The 18,771-nt window shown below is 36.6% G+C and overlaps 1 protein-coding gene and 1 pseudogene across 2 annotated transcripts; both read left to right on the top strand.

Moving 5' to 3' along the window:
* Positions 1-867: 867 nt before the first annotated feature.
* Positions 868-11,516, top strand: LOC114732754 (uncharacterized; annotated as a pseudogene).
* A 2,245-nt stretch (positions 11,517-13,761) lies between these two features.
* On the top strand, positions 13,762-18,523 carry LOC114732753 (thiamine pyrophosphokinase 1-like). 2 transcript variants are annotated; one of them, XM_028920088.1, is made up of 7 exons: positions 13,762-13,832; positions 13,924-14,062; positions 14,197-14,293; positions 16,503-16,575; positions 16,744-16,845; positions 17,044-17,293; positions 17,808-18,523. In XM_028920088.1, exons 2-7 carry the CDS (start codon positions 13,927-13,929, stop codon positions 17,924-17,926), a joined length of 777 nt encoding a protein of 258 aa, XP_028775921.1. In that variant the 5' UTR covers positions 13,762-13,832; positions 13,924-13,926; the 3' UTR covers positions 17,927-18,523. The 2 variants fall into 2 exon arrangements, with proteins under 2 accessions (XP_028775921.1, XP_028775920.1); XM_028920087.1 differs by lacking the exon at positions 13,762-13,832 and having other exon boundaries at positions 13,841-14,062.
* Positions 18,524-18,771: the final 248 nt, after the last annotated feature.

Below are 18,771 nucleotides of genomic sequence, written 5' to 3'. Positions count from 1 at the left end.
TATCAATTTTTTTAAAATTATCTTCCCTCAATCACAATCAAGTAGAAGAGAGAGAAGGGATATTAAAAAAGATGATTATGGTATTTTAGAAAAAACATGTTATATTTCTTATAATTAACTAACTTATCCAACTTTTTTAATCTAATTAAATTAGTTAAATAGATCTTATATTAAGAACCGGAAGAGTACTAATTTCGATCCTTAATATAATATAAGAACTAGTTGTTTAATTTAGATAAATTAAAAAATTATTTAAGTTAGTTATATGTAATAAATATATATTATATTTCTTAAAATATTTCTGTTAATCAAGTGTATTGGTTAGAATTATTATTATTATGCGGATTACTTAAAAAAATAGATAAATATGAGAGATAAAATATATTGAGGTCTCATATGTATGACTAAAATAAAAGTCAAATAAGCTTTATATTAAGGACCAGAGGTAGCATCTTAAAACTAAGTTTTCAATCCAAATTACAAAATATGATATTATATCTACATTAAATAAAAACATAAATATGGTCTAAGAAATTACAGGCGTGCATTTTTATTTTTATTAATAATTAATAATAAAATCACGGGCTTTAGGCCAAAGGCAGAGGGAAGCTTTTTCTTGGCCAACAAGAAACCGGGAAAGTAGTACAGTTCATATAACTGATTGTGGGCCCACTTCATAGGGATCCATCCCATCTGACCAGGGCCCTCCTCTCCAGACACCTCGCCACTCCCCATCGCTTCGAGTCCCACTGTTCGACTACACCACATAAATTTCACCGCCAACGACACCGCTCCGGCCTCCAGCCTCCCGCCAGCCCCGACCTTGACCATCTTTTATCGTTCCTGAACCCCGTTTCACGGCTTCTCAGGTCGCATCATCGCAATCTCACAGGTCACTCTTCCGTTTCTCTCATCGTCTCACATCATAATTTATGATAAATAAATAACATCTGTTTATATTTTTATATCATTTGATACACAAGAAACCAACAAATACACAAACCTTGATAACGGGATTTCCCGCAATCATTCGTCTCTGTGTCACAGCCATTTCCTCCGCTTCTCTTTGATTCTTGCTGGATTTAGGGGTGAAGAGGGACCTAGCGCAACTAAAACGAAGCCAGCATCATGGTCGAAACCAGACGGGGCTCGTCTACTTCCAAGCGCTCTCTCTCTTCATCCTCCTCTTCCAACGTCAAACGACCCAAGGTATTATTTTTGTTGCCTATAGTGCTCCTAGCTGATTTGTTTCGACGTGAATTTCACTGTTCTCATCTGATTATGGGGGTTTCCATGAAAATTCCTATTTTTTTTCTGCTGGAATTGATCGCTGTGCTCTCCAAAACCTAGGTGCCCAAGGCTTCTTCGTCAAGAAGTCCGCCGTCAGCGGAATTTCTTGGTCCTGTCAACGAACCTGTAAATGAATCACGAGAGACGGAGCCAAGTCCGTCTAATCTTCCAGATACTGATTCGTTGAAAGGCGTGGAGGATTGTGACGCGACGATATCTGACCAATCTCCCGCCATGGCCATCATCGAAGGCGAGGATTTGACATGGCCGCCGCCTCTGGGTGCGAAATGGCCTTCTTTCGTCTTTGTGTCATATTGATTTGTATTGGGAGCTCGTGCTTGTATGCATGCGTTCGTTTCTCACGTTGTTTGTTATTGTGAAACCATGGCGAGCTCAGGTGAAACTGCGGTGGATGGAGAGAAATCAAAGTTGGTTGGAGCGGCCGCCGATGCCCGGTCCAAGAAACGCCCGACGAAATCAACTAAAACGAGCCCGAAGGCTGCGTGGGGAAGGCTTCTTTCTCAGTGTTCGCAGGTGTATATTCACTCCTTATTGGGTGTTCTCCATCCGTCTCTAGTTATCACTGCTAGCGTGGCTCGCAGGATTCTGCAAGAAACCGGCGTGACCAAATTTCACACGCGCACACACACACACTCTTAAAGGCTAAACTATTAACATTGAGAAAATCTGTCTTCTTGGTGACATCGCCCTCACCATCACCATCATTATTATTTTAACTTAATGTCATGCCAGAATGTTTTATGTATTCTGGGTGTGAAATGTTATCCTTCTCAAATTTTTGTCAGTAATGTTGCATGCATGGTTAATAAACAAAAAGTTCTGTTTGTCCTTAAAGACTTTTGTTCTGCTTCTGCACAACAATAAGGATGATGAATCTGCAGCTTTTAGTACATTGTTATCTATCTTCTTCTTTTTGTTGCCAATGCCTTTATTACTTATATGGTATTTGGTCTGAATATTGTTGAATTCCAAAGTAAAGGTTTTGGTTCCTTCATTTTCCGCAGCAGTTTATAAATTGAAGATAATGAATTTAGGTGAGAAGTGGGAACCAATTTATGATTCCCTCTTCTGGTTAGAGTGCTCCTTCATTTCTGGTCATAACTTTTCTAGGATTTGAAATTAATGTGTTTTTATTTCTCATGTTTCTCCAGAATCGACATTTGTCCTTGTGCAGTTCTCAATTCACTGTTGGTCATGGCCGTCAATGCAATTTATGGCTTAATGATCCAGCTGTCAGTAATGTTTTGTGCAAGCTGAAGCTCACCAAGGTAGAACTTCTACCTATATCTTGGAAATTTACGGGATTTAGCTGAGTAATAGAGGGTCCACTGGCTGTACATCGTAGGTGTGACAAACAAGTCTTTTCCTTTCTTTCTCTGTTTTTTTTTTTTTTTTGGGGGGGGGGGGGTTACACTCGCAACATACATGCATGATTGTTGAAATTTAATTATGTTGCCGTATATGTATATATGCGCATTCTCACCCTCACACACTGACATATATGTATATATATAATATTTGAGATCAATGAATCTCTGTTCAGCTGTAGCACGAGGGGTCCTGAATTTCTCATGAAAGAAAATTTTTAATCACAATGTATAACCTTTGATAGAGCCCTGATCACCATGATTATTTAAACTTGCATAGCATGGAGGTTCGTCTGTTGGATTACTGGAAATCACAGGGGATAAAGGTGCCGTCCAAGTTAATGGCAGGAATTACAAAAAAAATTCCTGCCTGATCCTGAACGCAGGTGATGAGGTGGTCTTCAATTCTGACAAGAATGCTTATGTATCCTTTTACATATGTTTGGGCGCTGCTTTGAGAAGAAATCTGACCCTGTTTGGTATAAAATGGGATGAGAAAGGGAATGGGAATTTGGATCCAAAACATGTTTGGTATATCGGGGAAGGGAGAGGTCATGTTACTTGGTCCATTTAAGGGGAAAGGATAATGCTGTTGTGGTTAAACTAAAAGGAGAGGAGATGCTGTCAAAGATGATGCTCTTGCTGGTGTTCTGCTTACTCTCAACATTGTTGGTCTATACTCAAGAAATCCGCAGCTCTAGCCCACTTACTGTCGGTGATGTTGCAGGGATCTCCAATGGCTTAAAGTTACTCTGCATTATAAGGAACTCCTTCGCTTGATTGATGCTCTGGGTCAAAGGCTGAGGATGCTAGCTCTTGATTGTTTTGCGATGTGAGAGGGATCCAATTGTGTTCATTAATTAGGGCTAGGGGTAAATTTGGAATGTACTAGGTGTTGTGGGGACCTTTTTGTCACAAAAATATCCTTTTCATGGATGGTCGTGCTTTCCTCTACTTTTTGATGAAAGCCCTCTCCTTTAAACACGGGAGAGTGAGGTTCCAAAGAAGACTGATTGAGACCTAGCAAATATGCCAAATTCTACTTCCCTTTCCATCTCCGTTTCAGAATCTTCCTTCCCCTCCTACTAGATGTAATCTTAGTTCTTGTTTACTTCTCACTTCCTCCTCTTTTTGGCATGCGGTCATGCTTGTGTTCATGAGGAAAACTTATGATTGTGTTGCCTGTGTTAATACATCATGGACTAGTGTTACCAAAACTTCTTCTAATGATCTACTCTTGATTCCTTAGCTTGGAATTTAGATATTTCAGCAGCTCACGAATAATAATGTCACTACTGCTGGGGTACCTTGTTCTGTAAGTATTTTGGAAGCTCATAGTTTATAAAGGATACCTTGCTGGAGCAGCGTTGTTGTTCTTCTTATTTTATTATTATTATTTGTAATCTTGATAAAATTTATCTATCCTTCCACCTTATTCTAAAACTAGCGAGAATGTCCAACAGAATGCTGAGGTTTCATTGCAGCCTCCTGGCCATGGGGTTGATACTGCTGACAAGGAGAATACCACCAATAATGGCAATCCAGCTGAAGTTTCTGCTGATAAAACTATTTATGCATCCTCTGCCGCTGCCAATGAAAATTGTAATCTTGACAGCATGAAAGTGGAGGATGGGATGTTGACAGGGGCCCCTCATGAGTTAAGGCCTTTGTTGTGCAAGCTTGCTGGCCTGTGCACTGAATTCAACTTGAATGATGGATTTTCCAAAATATCTGAACAAGGAGAATCAGTAGAACTCTTCAAGGATGTTGATCCTCAAACTAAATTAGTTTCCATCAGGCAGCAAGCATTCAAAAACATCTTACACAAGGAATTCTCAATCCTGATAATATTGATGTGTCATTTGAAAACTTCCCATATTATATAAGGTGCAAATATTTGCTTCGGGAGTATTTTATTTTCTTATTCGTCCTCTATATTCAGGCGACCTGAATTGTGTTTTACTTCTGTTGTATTTTTGAACATGATGTCTCATATTGTTACAGTGATGCTACAAAAAGTGTTTTGATTACTTCTATGTACATTCACTTGAAGCGAAATGGTTTCACAAAGTCTGCTTCAAGCCTACCTTCACTGTGCCCCCGAATATTGTTATCTGGTCCTGCAGGTAGGGCGTATTTTTATATTTGAGGTTGGTTTCCCTTTTCTGTGATGAGAAAAGTGATATGGACAATTTTATTGTAGGTTCGGAAATTTATCAGGAAACCTTGTCCAAGGCACTTGCAAAGCATTTTGGTGCTAGGCTATTGATTGTGGATTCTTTTACCCTACCTGGTGTATGCTTACTCATTCTTATTTCTTATTCCTGCTTCTCGTTCAGGATTGTTTTATATACATATCTAATAATCGTTCATGCTGTGCAATTAATTCTCAGGGAACACCGTCAAAGGATTCTGATTCTATTAAACAAGGTTTAAAGCCTGCAAAAGCGTATGTGCTTGCAAAACACGCAGCGCAGATTGCCAAATTACAGCATAAGAAACCAACTTCAAGTGTCGATGCTGATCTTATCAATGGATCCTCGTTAAGTTCTCAGGTTAAGCTGAAGCAGGAGGTATCTACTGCATCATCCAAAGGTCCTATGCTTAAAACAGGTAATTTTCCTCCAAATTGAGCACCCATCTTGGGTACTGATTTTGTTTGAAGTTAACATTGATTTCAACTGTTTTTTTTTTTTAAAAAAAAAAGATTTATCGTATTTTTAAATTTTTATTTTGGATTATTTGCTTTTTAATTAGCTCAAGTCGCTGTTTTAATTATACTAGAGATATCCTATATTGAGCGGAACAAAGTTACCTTTTAGAGTTGGAATATGACTCTTTTCTCCTTCTTAACAGGAATATAGACCCTTTTAATGTTGGTTATGTAATTTGCAGGTGACCGAGTAAAATTTGTTGGTAACCTTCCCTCTGCAGTCTCATTATTACAAAATTATCCTTCTAGGTAAGTTGAGTTATTAAAGATGTTTATTAATTTTTGTGTCATATCTTTGTTTTTTTCCTTGTTCTTGCAGGAAGCCTTTAAGTTCCATTGTGATTCTTTTTTGTGTTGGTTAGGGGACCTAGGTATGGCTCCCGGGGCAAAGTTCTTCTTGCTTTTGAAGAAAATGAATCTTCAAAAATTGGGGTTAGATTCGACAAACCAATTCCAGATGGAAATGATCTTGGAGGCCTATGTGAAGATGATCGTGGTTTTTTTTGTTCTGGTGCTTTGTTAAATTTAAATTTCTGTTCCTTTGTCTGCATGTTGACATTTTGCATACTACAGTTTTGGTGCTTGTGTTAAATATGTTTGCATTGTATGCTGCAGCTAATCATTTGCTACGGGTAGATAGCTCTGGAGGGGATGACACTAACAAGCTTGCTATTAATGAAATCTTTGAGGTGGTCAAAGTGCTATACCTGTTCAGTTATCGTCTAATTCCTGCAAAAAGTTAAATTGACTCCACATGATTTATGCTTTTCTGTGTACATAGGTTGTTTTTGATCAGAGTAGAAGTGGTGGGTTGGTGTTGTTCTTGAAAGATATAGAGAAGGCTGTGATTGGGAACTTAGAAGTCTTAAAAAGCAGGCTTGAAAGTTTGCCACGAAATGTAGTTGTAATTGGCTCACATACTCAGCTGGACAATCATAAGGACAAGGTGATGTTTGATGATTGTATTCTATGACTATTTCCAAGTTGGGGGATTTTCTGCTTATTTGTTTAAACTAAAAAAAGTGCTTCAGATTTTATTTGAAAATGATTTTATATTTTTGCGTTTGGTTGGAATCATGAATGCAAATTTTACTTGAAAGTGCTTCTCAAAATGATAAAAAAAATTTTATGTACGTATTTTAAAGATTTTGATTATTCTTAAAAGCTTAAATAAACATGACAATTTCTTAGAAGTTTTTTTTTTCTCTCCCAAGTAAAAAAAGGTTTTTGTTTCATTTAAAGAAAAGCTGAAACAAAGAGGCCTTTATGATTTCACTTCATTGCTGCTGATTTTGATGTTGGCATTTTTATGCTTCCAGACGCAGCCTGGTAGCCTTCTGTTCACAAAATTTGGGAGTGCTCAGGCAGCATTGCTTGATCTTGCTTTTCCGGTATGGTAATCGTGGCCCTTGCTTCGAACCTCCTGCTTTAAACAGTGATGTAATTCTAGTTGATATCTTTTGTCTGTTAAAAAGTTATCCTGAGGTCCTTTTTTCTCTTTTTTTTTTTGGGGGGGGGTGATTGATTGAAGTCACCAATAGGGGGGGGGGGTTTTTTTTTAAACATTACTGGAAAGTCAAAATAGAATTTGTGAGGACGTGTAAGTAAGCCACAAAAAGAAGTTGATATTCTGTTGGGACTGCAGCCCTTCATAGTTTTCAAGGTTGCTTATACTCCTGCTACTTGTTTGGGATTACAAAACAGTGGATATCTTCCATGGATTTTGAGGGTTTTTTCTAGTTGTATTTCAAAATATTTCCTACTATCATGGCATTCATTATGTAGTCAGGTTCTTTCATTTCTTTGCCATGAATAATCAAAACAGTTTCCCCATGTTTAGGATAACTTTAGCAGATTGCATGATAGGAGCAAGGAAAACCCAAAAGTGATGAAGCAACTTGGCCGCCTTTTCCCCAACAAAGTATCAATACAGCCGCCTCAGGTATCATGGTAGATGAAATGTGTTGTCCAATTATAATGTTGCTATCTGTAGATTATATATCCATTTTCTCCTCCTAATTTGCGCAGGATGAGGGCTTGCTTTCTTATTGGAAGCAGCAATTAGAACATGACATTGAAACTATGAAAGCTCAATCAAATATTGTCAGCATTCGCACAGTGAGTGTTGCAATATCACCTTATCATTTTAATACTCCTTTTTTCTTGCTTGATGTTTTCTTTTACCGCTGCTTTATGTTGTGTTTGTTCTTGGATGAGGCCTTGTGAAATTATGGTGTTTTATCTGCCTGAATCACTTGGTATTTTGGAGGTATAATGCTTTTTCCCCCCTCCTATAGGAGGGTCAGGTCTTTTTAAATATTATTATTGGAGAAATCTTTCTTGTTCACTTATTTTGCAAGACTTCGCATGCCTATCCTGCTTTGATTTTGGTTTTCTGGTTTGCGCTACTTTTGCACTAGGGCCAGCAATTGCTATGTTAAATAAGCAAAGATTTTCAGAGACTTTCAGAGAACAAGCTATCTGCCCGTGGTTTATTGATGCCAGTTTGTGCTTTCATTTGTCTTAACACGATTTGTTCAATATTATAACATAATTTTCTCCTCGTTTGTTAAAATTCTCATGAGAATTTTCAATGATTACAGGTTCTCGATAAGATTGGATTTATTTGCCCTGATCTTGAAAATCTTTGCATTAAAGATCAAGCACTACCACCTGACAGTCTGTGTTTCTGAACCTGACTATTTTTCTAAACGCACAAATTTGAGTTTTGCTGCAATATTACTAATACTGCCTCAATTCTTTTCACTAGGTGTGGAGAAAGTTGTTGGCTGGGCATTAAGTTACCAGCTAATGCATTCATCTGAAGATTTAACCGAAGATTCTAAGATTGTGTTGTCTACTGAAAGGTCATTATTATCATTTTTTTGCCGTTGCATCATATTGTCTTGTGAAAGTTGTGCAGCAGATTAAAATGAAAATTTTCACCCTTTAAATTTTTTTGATTAACTGAGTATTATCTTTTTTCCCCATTGGTGCAGCATTAAGTATGGGCTGAATATTCTACAGGGCATACAAGGAGCAAGTAAGAACTTAAAGAAATCACTGAAGGTAATTTTATCATATTTCTTAGGATCTCTAGTCCTTTTCCATTCTCGTTGTTCAGTAAGCAGTTGCTTCACTGGGTTCTGCTTAGTTTCATTCTTAACATATCAAGGTAATAAATGTCAATGCCCTTGCACTATCTTTAAAAAATTGTGTTTGAATATATATGGGTTGAGAAAGATATTGAAATTCAGAGTCTTGTGTAATGGGTTTTGATGAAAACATAGCTATTTTCCTCTGTTTTAAACTCGCAGAACAAAGAATTTATTGGCTCGGCTGCTGTCCTAGGATCTCAGCAGATCCGAGGTTACAATCAGGCTCACTAAAATCAGGAAGAAAACTTCCCTAAAGACTTACACGAGATTGACGCAAGTAACAAAACAAAAGGGAAACAAAACAGAATAAAATCAGAAAAACTGAGTATGAGTGGCAGCAGAGTGAAACGCGAAGTATTAGGCTTGGGCTTTTAGGTTTCCAGCAGGTTTCTTTACTAAATTTTTCTAACTGATCTTTGAACTATATCTTTATTTTGTTTACAGGATGTGATTACTGAGAATGAATTTGAGAAAAAATTGCTAGCTGATGTTATTCCTCCACGTGATATTGGGGTCAAATTTGATGATATTGGAGCTTTAGAAAATGTGAAGGACGCCTTAAATGAATTGGTCATGCTTCCCCTTCAGAGGCCTGAATTGTTTTCCAAAGGACAGTTGACAAAGGTGGGATTTTGGGAATCTTTTCTTTTGTTTGCCATGTGCTTGCTTTCTAATTTCTAACTACAATTACTTTATGTATAGCCTTGCAAGGGAATATTGCTTTTTGGGCCCCCTGGTGTTGGAAAAACAATGCTTGCAAAGGCTGTAGCTACTGAGGCTGGAGCGAATTTCATCAACATCTCAATGTCCAGCATTACCTCAAAGGTGTTAATTTTTATTAATTATTATTATTTTGTGTTATATTGTCTTTTTATTTGCTTTAGTGACATGATGCATACTCTTTGCAGTGGTTTGGTGAAGGAGAGAAGTATGTCAAAGCAGTATTTTCTCTGGCAAGCAAAATTGCTCCGAGTGTTATTTTTGTTGATGAGGTTCGTGTAAAAGCTTCCTATGTATTTTTCAGTGAAATATTCTATGTTAGTGTCTCTTGTATGATGGGAGTTCTTAGGATGTGATTAGTTCCAATGTCTGAATAACTCTTGTTATCTTGTCATTGTATGATTAACTCTTATTATTAACTGCTAGGTTGATAGCATGTTAGGAAGACGTGAAAATCCTGGTGAGCATGAGGCTATGCGTAAAATGAAGAATGAATTCATGGTGAATTGGGATGGTCTATGCACAAAAGACAATGAGCGCATACTCGTACTTGCTGCTACAAATAGACCTTTTGATCTTGATGAGGCTGTTATTAGGAGGCTTCCACGGAGGTAAGCATGTTGTGTCTGATATCATCATCTATAAAATGCTTCATAGGTAATCTATTCTAATTTTTTCCTCTATATTTCTGGGTAATTTGCAGATTGATGGTCAGTTTGCCAGACGCTCCGAACAGAGAAAAAATTCTTAAAGTAATTTTAGCAAAAGAAGATTTGGCACCTGATGTCGATTTGGAGGCAATATCAAACATGACTGATGGATATTCTGGGAGTGACCTAAAGGTAAGGGACTCATGCTATGTTTTGGCTGTTGGTCATCGGAAAAAAGTAGCTTTTGCCTGCAATAATAGAAACACCATTTATGTTTTGGCTGCAGAATCTCTGTGTCGCAGCAGCTCACTGTCCAATAAGAGAGATATTGAAGAAGGAAAAGAAGGTCATTTTCATACAACGTTGTGTCACCTAGAAGTATTTTGGCTAGCTTCTTTTGTTGTTTATCCTCCACTTCATATCTTTAATACAAAGTGCTCATTAAAATCTTGACAAGTTGACCGTATTAATTAATTTTGTCGAATACTTTGCAGTTTCCTCCAGACTGTGGATATTGTATATTTTCCTAGTTCATTGCTTGAATTAACGTTTTGACATTCACCCATGTTTCAGGAGAGAAGTTTGGCGCTGGCTGAGAGCAGACCTTTACCTCCATTGTATGGCAGTACTGACATTCGGCCCTTAAAGATGGAGGATTTTAGATATGCACATGAGCAGGTATATGGCATTCATTATCCCAGGTTTTCGTTTTTTGGTCAGTCAATTTGTTTTCGGATCCAGGTAAGCCAAGCCTTTTGTGCTGTCATTGTTTCGGGGAATGGGGTGGGGGTGAGGTTGAGGTTTTGGGAAAAACTCTCATACTGGCTAACCAGAAATAGTGTGTGGCGAGTAGAATTCGCGCCAAATCTCTGCTTTTCCAAACCCCTTTAAAAGTCTCGCCCCAAGTCTCTGCTTTTCCGGATCCCTTTAAAAGTGGGATGGTCTGTTTTCATTTTACTCTCGTCCAATTGCTTATAATGGTTGGGATTAGTTATGCGTATTAAATATTCTTCCTTTGCGTAGGTGTGCGCAAGCGTGTCGTCAGAGTCAGCAAATATGAACGAGCTGCTCCAATGGAATGAGCTCTACGGGGAAGGTGGATCCAGAAAAACGAGATCGTTGAGCTATTTTATGTAAATCTGTGTATAGCATCATCTTTTCTTTGCTTAGGCTATCTATAGCCTTATATGGTGTGAAAAGGTTAGTGACCCGTTAAATTCAATCACGGGAATTCCTTCTTCGAGCTTACCCCGACATCACTACTTACTTAGCTGCCATCCTCACTGCCAAATTTTGGATACCCTGTTAGAAATATATAGAATTTCACTAGCCATAAGTTAAATTAGGGCTTGTCCTTTCTCTCCCTGGATCCTTTGGGCTGTCCTGTTCTGAGCTTGTGATTGTAAATATCAAGTTAGCTAAGATAATTAAGTCGATCTATTCCCCAGGCTAACGCCATATACTCAAGATGTATCTTGTACTCTGGTGTTCGAAGATTAAGTAAGATTTCGCCGCACATCCAGTGACAGTGAGGAAAGTACGGTTTGCTCATTTATAATTCAGTAAAATACATCAATCTTTCCTCTGTTAATTTAAATTACTTTTTATTTTAAAAACTCACACCAACCGTGAGATTTAAATTTTACCTATACCAACTTTGACTTTTATTTTGATCAAAATGCTCATTCTTAACACAGATATTAATAATTATCATGTGGTCATATGACATGTCTTTGTCCGAGATAAAAAAGTAAATACATATTTTAGTGTTTTTTATTCAATTGATTACCATATCACAAATTTAACTGATTTAATAAATATAAATTTTTATTTTTCAATAAATTCTTGTTTATTTATCAAGTCCTATTTTTAATGTAATTAAGGGCAAATTCTAAACAAAATTTATTAGAATATGATTTTAATTAGAAAATATACTTTAAAATTATTTTTAGAATATTCTTTAACAGGACTGATGGTTTAAATTAAAATGTACGTTTTCAAAGTAGAAATAATATCTATGTAATTGAGACAAAACCAAAGAGTGGGTAAAATATTTTATTTTTTTAAGAATTAATTAGAACTTTTCCGTCTCCTCAACATCCCCAATATAAGGGGGTGTTTGGATGGAAACCAAATCATGGTTTCAAAAGTGCTTTTACGGTTTATGAAGTAAATATGTGGAGTTTGTCTCGTTTTGCGAAAAAGTGCTTATGAGAAACACTTTTGAGGGTTGCCAAACACCCCCTAATTAAGATTACCATTAGTCTTAAGTCGTTTTATCGACTCTTCTGCTTTGATTATGATTTTGTTTTAAAGAAAAAAAATGGCTCTCTGCATGTTGTTAGTCGGTTTAATAATCTAGTCTGTATACTTTAAGACTGATAAAAGCCTCCATTTCCTACTATACAAATATATAAATATATATATCATCAATATATATACACATATACATGTATGTATTTTGATGAATTTTTAACTACCATTACCATCACATGTCAAACGATTATATATTTTTTGCAAACATGTTGCTTTTTTTTTTTTGGTAAGATGTAAACATAGTGCTTTGTTTATACTACTCTCAGTTCTTAATATAAAATTTAACTGATATATGTTGTATTCCTCAAAATATTTTTATTAATAAAGTATATTAGTTAAAATACCATTTGATGAAACTTTTTAAAATTTATAACTACGACAATGACTACTTAAAAAAATAAATAAATATAGGAGATGAAGTGAACTGATATTTTATATTTTGGATCAAATTGAAATCAGTAATATATTAAGGACATGAGGTAGTAATATATTACGGAATACGAGGTAGATATGTGCGAGGGGTATTATATCGACGTACATAAAACATGCTTATAAGTAATTTTAAACATGATTCTAAATGGAGTTTTAATTGTTTGAGCTTATTGACATCGAGCCTATCACCCAGTGAGAATATAATGCTACTCTTATTATCACCTTAGATCCGTCTAATAATTCTGTCGGGATGAGGTGTTTTAAATACTTCGGAAGCATACGAAGTTTTAAATACAATCAAATAGTATCCGCTTAATTTTGAATTATTCCGCTAATTAATTGTAGGGACGTCCATATTTTGCAGACCCAGCGTGCAACAATTAAGAAGTTTCAGGTCTCATCTGTTTACTTTTATAGAGTTCTTATTTACAAATCTTAATTTGATTTGCATTAAATTTCCATGAATGTATAAGATGAAGATGTAAAACTGTCCCATACATATGCCAAAAGTAAATACATCTTACCGTGGAACAACTAAGATTAGTCTCGTCCTCTGCCATTGGCAAACTCCAGTCAGAACTATCCACATGGTGCAAAATTAAGGACAAAGAAAGCTTAATACTCGAGCAGATTATAAAATTTAGAGAGTATTTTGCTACTCTATCCTATAAAGCTTAATACTGTAAATTTATTAATAGGTAAATTTTATAACGTGAAAGAAATCAGAATTTACAAGAGCATGTGGCACACAGATTTTTAGACAATTTATTTCGGATACGACATTAATCCTTCTCCAAAAATTGGCCCCCATTAAGTAAATCCAGGGATTACTGAAAATCAGAATCAGAATTGAGACATGAATGAAGATTGTTGCGTTCCGCTTCCCGCGGACGATTCATTAAATATCTGGTCACGTAGGGAAGGTAATTGGAATCTCAGTCATTTTCAATGAAATAAACAGTAATACTGGCGAGCGGAAAGAATGGACGTGAACGTGACGTGAGGGGGGAAAGTGCGCGACGCAGTTCGTCAATTGTCAATTTCGGGAGAAGCGCGTGTATTTTGACTTGTGGAAAGGAAATATTATTAGTTTTGAGTAATTTTGTAATTATTATAACAACAAGCGTCGTCGGACGTGAATGAGCCAGCACCATCAAATGAGCTAGTTAAGGCAGATTCTCTTCCCCTGGGGGCTAAAGCTTCCGTTAACCTTCGATAACCATCGTTCTTGCTGCTAATTGTCGTCTCCGTCGCAGATTATGGAGTCTATGTCCCACTCTTCGACCTTTCTTCTGCCTGTGATTCCGCCGGAGAAGAACCGCCCTTCCTTAACCAACGCACTCGTTATTCTGAACCAGCGTCTACCGAGATTCGCTCCTCTGCTTTGGGAGCACGGTACCTTGTTCCTGCCCCTCAACTCTCTCCCTTTTATTTTGTGGATGGAGTTTGATTTCTTTTCAGTTTAAATTCTCTGAGGTTTAATGTATTTTTATTCTTTCATTGCCGCTTTGTGTTTTTCTGTACCATAGCACATACACGAGTTTGCGCTGATGGAGGTGCCAATCGGTTGTACGATGAAATGCCTCTGCTCTTGCCCCATGAAGATGCCTCATATGTTCGAACCAGGTTCATTTTCTACTTCGAATGGTTTCTTAGCTAAATGACTAATTAAACCAGATAATTTTCACGCCATTTGCCTGTCTAGTCCTTCGTCTCTCTTCGCCTAACTTTTTTTTTTGATAGTGTGATACTTTCTTTCTGGTGTATTTTGAGTGATTGTTTTGTATATCTAAGGGATAACCTGCCTTTGTGCCTTAACAATTAGTTTTTCCCACCGAATGGTGCGAGGACAATGGGGTATATTGGAATGAAGTTTTAACCACTTAATCTTCCATGTAGCGGGGGACGGAGCAGTGAAATTATGCTAGGGATTTCTCTCTAGTAAAACATGCCATATTTTGAGCAATTGGGCTTTGAAAACTTATATAGCCAATATGGTTAGGCTAGTGAGAAACCATGTTTTGAAATTACATTGATTAAAGGGGTAAATAACTCTAGTAATCATTAAGTAATTTATAAAGTTAAGTCTTAAATACATTCCCAAATAAGGTACCTTCAGGATCTTCTGAGTTAAGGCAGATTGGTTGCCCTAGGTCTTGAACGCCTGAAGCCAACATTTCAAGAATTTGCTATCGTGAAGTGATTAAGATGCTTGGCATTAGCTATGGCTTGTGTTATTCATGAGGAAGAAGAAGCAAGCTGATTTGATTCCTAAGTCTTTGTTCTTTAAGTCTTAGTTCTTAGTCTTCTCACTGCATCTGCATTCATGTTTTCATTGCATCTTGGATGTTTCATTTGTAAATTTTGGTTCCTAGTAACTAGGTTAACTTAGGGTACTAGTTGTAAATACATGCTAACTGGTCTTGTGCATATTCTTATACTTGTGCATACTTGAAATACCTGTACATCGAGAATATAAATGAGAATAATCTATATAAGAATGAAACTTTACTTATTATGTTATTTCCTGTTCAACTAATGCGCCTGTTAACTTGTACATATCCAAGATACTGACATCAAAATTTTAGCTTGATTCATAAAAAGCCTGAGAATCCTCTCATGCAGATTTCTTGAATGTTATTATGTACTTCTTGTTGTTGTTGTTGGTTTTCTATGCCTGAATTCTTTCAGTTGGTTGGATTTTTCTGCTTTTAGCTTTCTTCTCTACTTCTCTATCTGACCAAAGAATATTTTGGGATGGTTGCTTTCATGATAAGATGGTTTTGATACTATGCTGAAGCCTTTTTAGCACGATCAAATGATGATTGGGATATGGTAGTTTCATAGTGTGGGACAAGAAGGCTAAGGATTATGAACTCTTATAATAAATTTATTATATACATCCCTCTGATGTTTGTGATTGATAAATTAGTCAGTGACTTGCTGAGAGGTTTGGAAGTAACTGCTGGTATGAATTTGAAATTTTGTATCTATTCTGGCGCAGGTTTTCTCAAATGCTACTGGTACTGTTAATGTTTTAGGTGATAGAATTGGAAAATGCAATTGAAATGCAAGATTAAAAGAGATGTTGTTTTTAACTTTCAAAATCCTTTTCCATTTTTTTTTTTGCTATGATTGAATAAAGAAATGGAAAAATCAATTCCTTTCTATTCTAATTATGGACGCTTAAATTGTAAGCGCAGCCTTAATCATTGCAGATTATTATTTGACAATGTTTAGGAAGTTATATGGCTGTGCATATTTATATGGTTTTCTGATTGTTGTGCCAGAACAAAAATATCCACGCTATCATCTTAGAAAGTCATTGTGCTGCAAGTGTTCAATAGATATATTACTCCAACCATTGTTACTCACAGACAATGCCCTCGCTTCTTTTCTGTTTATTTGTTTCGAATCATAGGATTGAGTTACTGGGTACCATATTTGATATTTCATCCATCTCATCTCATCTGTATTATGCTTACTGTTTCACTGACATGAATACGCAGTCTGTCTTATATCTCTTCTATAAGTAGCAGTCAACCACATCTGTGAAGTGATTGGTTAAAATATTTTCATTACATGCTTCTGTAGACAGAGTTTCTTGCTTTTAATCAATATCAGTGGTATAAGCTATTTGAATGAAATTGTCACTTAATCATCTTATGATTCCACTCCTGATCTATGGAGTCAAGTTGCTGGAGGATTGGACTAGATGATGCAATTTTGATTTTCTAGCTAGTGTGTTGCAGGCAATTCGTTTGTTGCTTCTTCTTTTTCTTCTTCATTTTTTTTATGGCAGTAAGGTTACAATAACTCAATAGGTTTCTATCAGGTACGTGCCAGATGCAATTAAAGGTGACATGGATTCAATACGATCTGAAGTACTTGACTTCTATAAAGTTCTGGTATGGCTTTGTTTCTCTGTTTGCATAGGATATTCTTTTCTCTCTGTTGGATTATGTGTGTGATGTCTCCAAACTGGCAGTGATGGGTTCAACTTTCTTGGCAATACCTTGTTGTCATTTGCTTTATTCTTAACATGCAATCTTTCTACCATGTATGCTTGTTTGCAGGGAACTAAGATAATGGATGAATCTCATGATCAGGACACCACAGATTTGCACAAATGTGTTGCCCACATCCGTGGCTGTACTTCAGATATGGATAAATCATCAGTAAGTTAAATCAATTCAAACTTCTTGTTTTCTACGTCTTTGACCTAAGTTTTGATGGTGAAGAACTATATTATGTGTATTTAATCGTGTCTTGTTGCTTTAATTTTTAAGAGAGCAGTCTTGGTAATGAATGCTCTATGGTGCCATAATTGATTTTTTTAAAAAATTAATTTCTTCATTTCTTGTAATGTATTGCAGCTAAGGATTCTTGTAACTGGAGCACTTGGTGGGCGATTTGACCATGAGATTGGAAATATAAATGTTCTGTGCCGTTTCTCTGATACTCGAATTATTCTTCTATCTGACGATTGCCTCATTCACCTTCTTCCAATGAATTATCATCATAAGATCTATATTCAGTCTTCCGTCGAGGGTCCACACTGTGGACTCATCCCCATTGGGATGCCATCTAGAAGTTCTACTACCACTGGGCTCCAGTGGGATCTCAGTAAGTATATCAGATATGCATTATTATTATATGATTGCTATTTTTAGATTGTTTTATTTCTAAGCTTTAATTGAATTTGTATAAAAGGTGCTTGCCTTGACATTTCATGAATGGAATGTCAATTATTGTCTGCGAGATTCCTCAATGAAAAGTCGAGTTTTTTATATGGTAGGAGTAGTTAGTGTACTGCAATTCGGCAAGAACTTTCCTATCCTGTGTTCTGAGTGATAAACTGCACTTATTAAAGGGATGATAATCATGCTCGCGAGATTCCACCATGAAAAATCGATTTTCATGTTGTGCTAAGAGGATTCACGCATCTTGTGTTATGAGTGATCAACTAACTAATTAGCAATTTCTGAGAGCACATAATGTGCAAATATGATGCCATGGTTTGATGGGGCAGATGGTTCTGATGCATCATCTTTTCACTATTTTATTAGTTCATCCTCAGCCTGCTGTTATCTAGCGTATCAGGAATCTATTACGTAACATCTTAATTTATCCGTTTCAGATGATACCGAGATGAAATTTGGTGCTTTAGTAAGCACATCGAATATTGTAAAAGGCGAGGTAGTCACAGTACAGTCGGATTCAGATCTTCTGTGGACAATTTCTATCAAGAAGCCCTAGTATTTTTGATGATTCAGGACACATTTGATCTTTCGGATCTATCATGCCTGCGCAGATGAATCCTACAGGCTATTTCTTTTTCCAACATTTCTGATGTTCTATTTTGTTCTTAACTCTGTGCATAAGGGGAGGTGTATTTAATTGACTTTTAAATGTCTAGGAATGGTGAAATTCTATCCCTTACTAGTCTTGGAATCTCTCTCTCTCTCTCTCTCTCTCTCTCTCTCTCTCTCTCTCTCGGAAGTTACATTCCTTAGCTCGTGTATTATGCCACTGAGTGAAATTAACGGGAAAATATGCCGCCAAAAGACTAAGCAGATGAAGGATCATCCGGTGGATTGTTTCTGGTAATCATCCATCTTCGGCATCGAAGTAGAACGCAGACAACAAGAACAGCATATTTATTAATATATATGCACCCTTATGGGCCTTCATTATATGTGTTCCAGTTACTCGATGTACAGTTAATCGGACAGCTGCATGGCGTAGCTAGCTTGGTTAGTATCTGGGGACTGAAGTTGCTTCGGCCCAAAACAGGAAATGTGTAGACTTGACTATCTGGTTCTGGGAAAATGAGCACAGAGGGCCCTTTTCGGTTGGAAAAGGGGGCAGTGAACGTAGAGAGCTTAAAGGCTAGTGAATTCACAAGGACTCTGCAAGGAGTGTTTGAATGGAAGTTAAATTATAATTTTAGAAATGATTTTATAGTATACGAAATAAATATGTGGAGGAATTTATTTCGATTTGTAAAAAAGTATTTTTATTTTTTTTAGGAATCCAAACACCACCTAAGGCAAGTAAATTCTTGGGTTCTTCTAGAGTACCGTATCATTTGTGCGTCCAAG

Source organism: Neltuma alba, unplaced genomic scaffold, assembly GCF_004799145.2.
Source record: "Neltuma alba isolate B1F8T4 unplaced genomic scaffold, ASM479914v2 tig00012936_pilon, whole genome shotgun sequence".
NCBI lineage: Eukaryota > Viridiplantae > Streptophyta > Magnoliopsida > Fabales > Fabaceae > Neltuma > Neltuma alba.
This window is presented reverse-complemented; position numbering and strand designations above follow the sequence as displayed.

Bases quoted from the DNA above. Each gene is read 5' to 3' on its own strand.
- LOC114732753 (XM_028920088.1), top strand. From the start codon at position 13,927: ATGGAGTCTATGTCCCACTCTTCGACCTTTCTTCTGCCTGTGATTCCG. The intron at 16,576-16,743 runs GTATGGCTTTGT...GCTTGTTTGCAG, and splicing joins TTGACTTCTATAAAGTTCTG to GGAACTAAGATAATGGATGA. The intron at 16,846-17,043 runs GTAAGTTAAATC...AATGTATTGCAG, and splicing joins CAGATATGGATAAATCATCA to CTAAGGATTCTTGTAACTGG.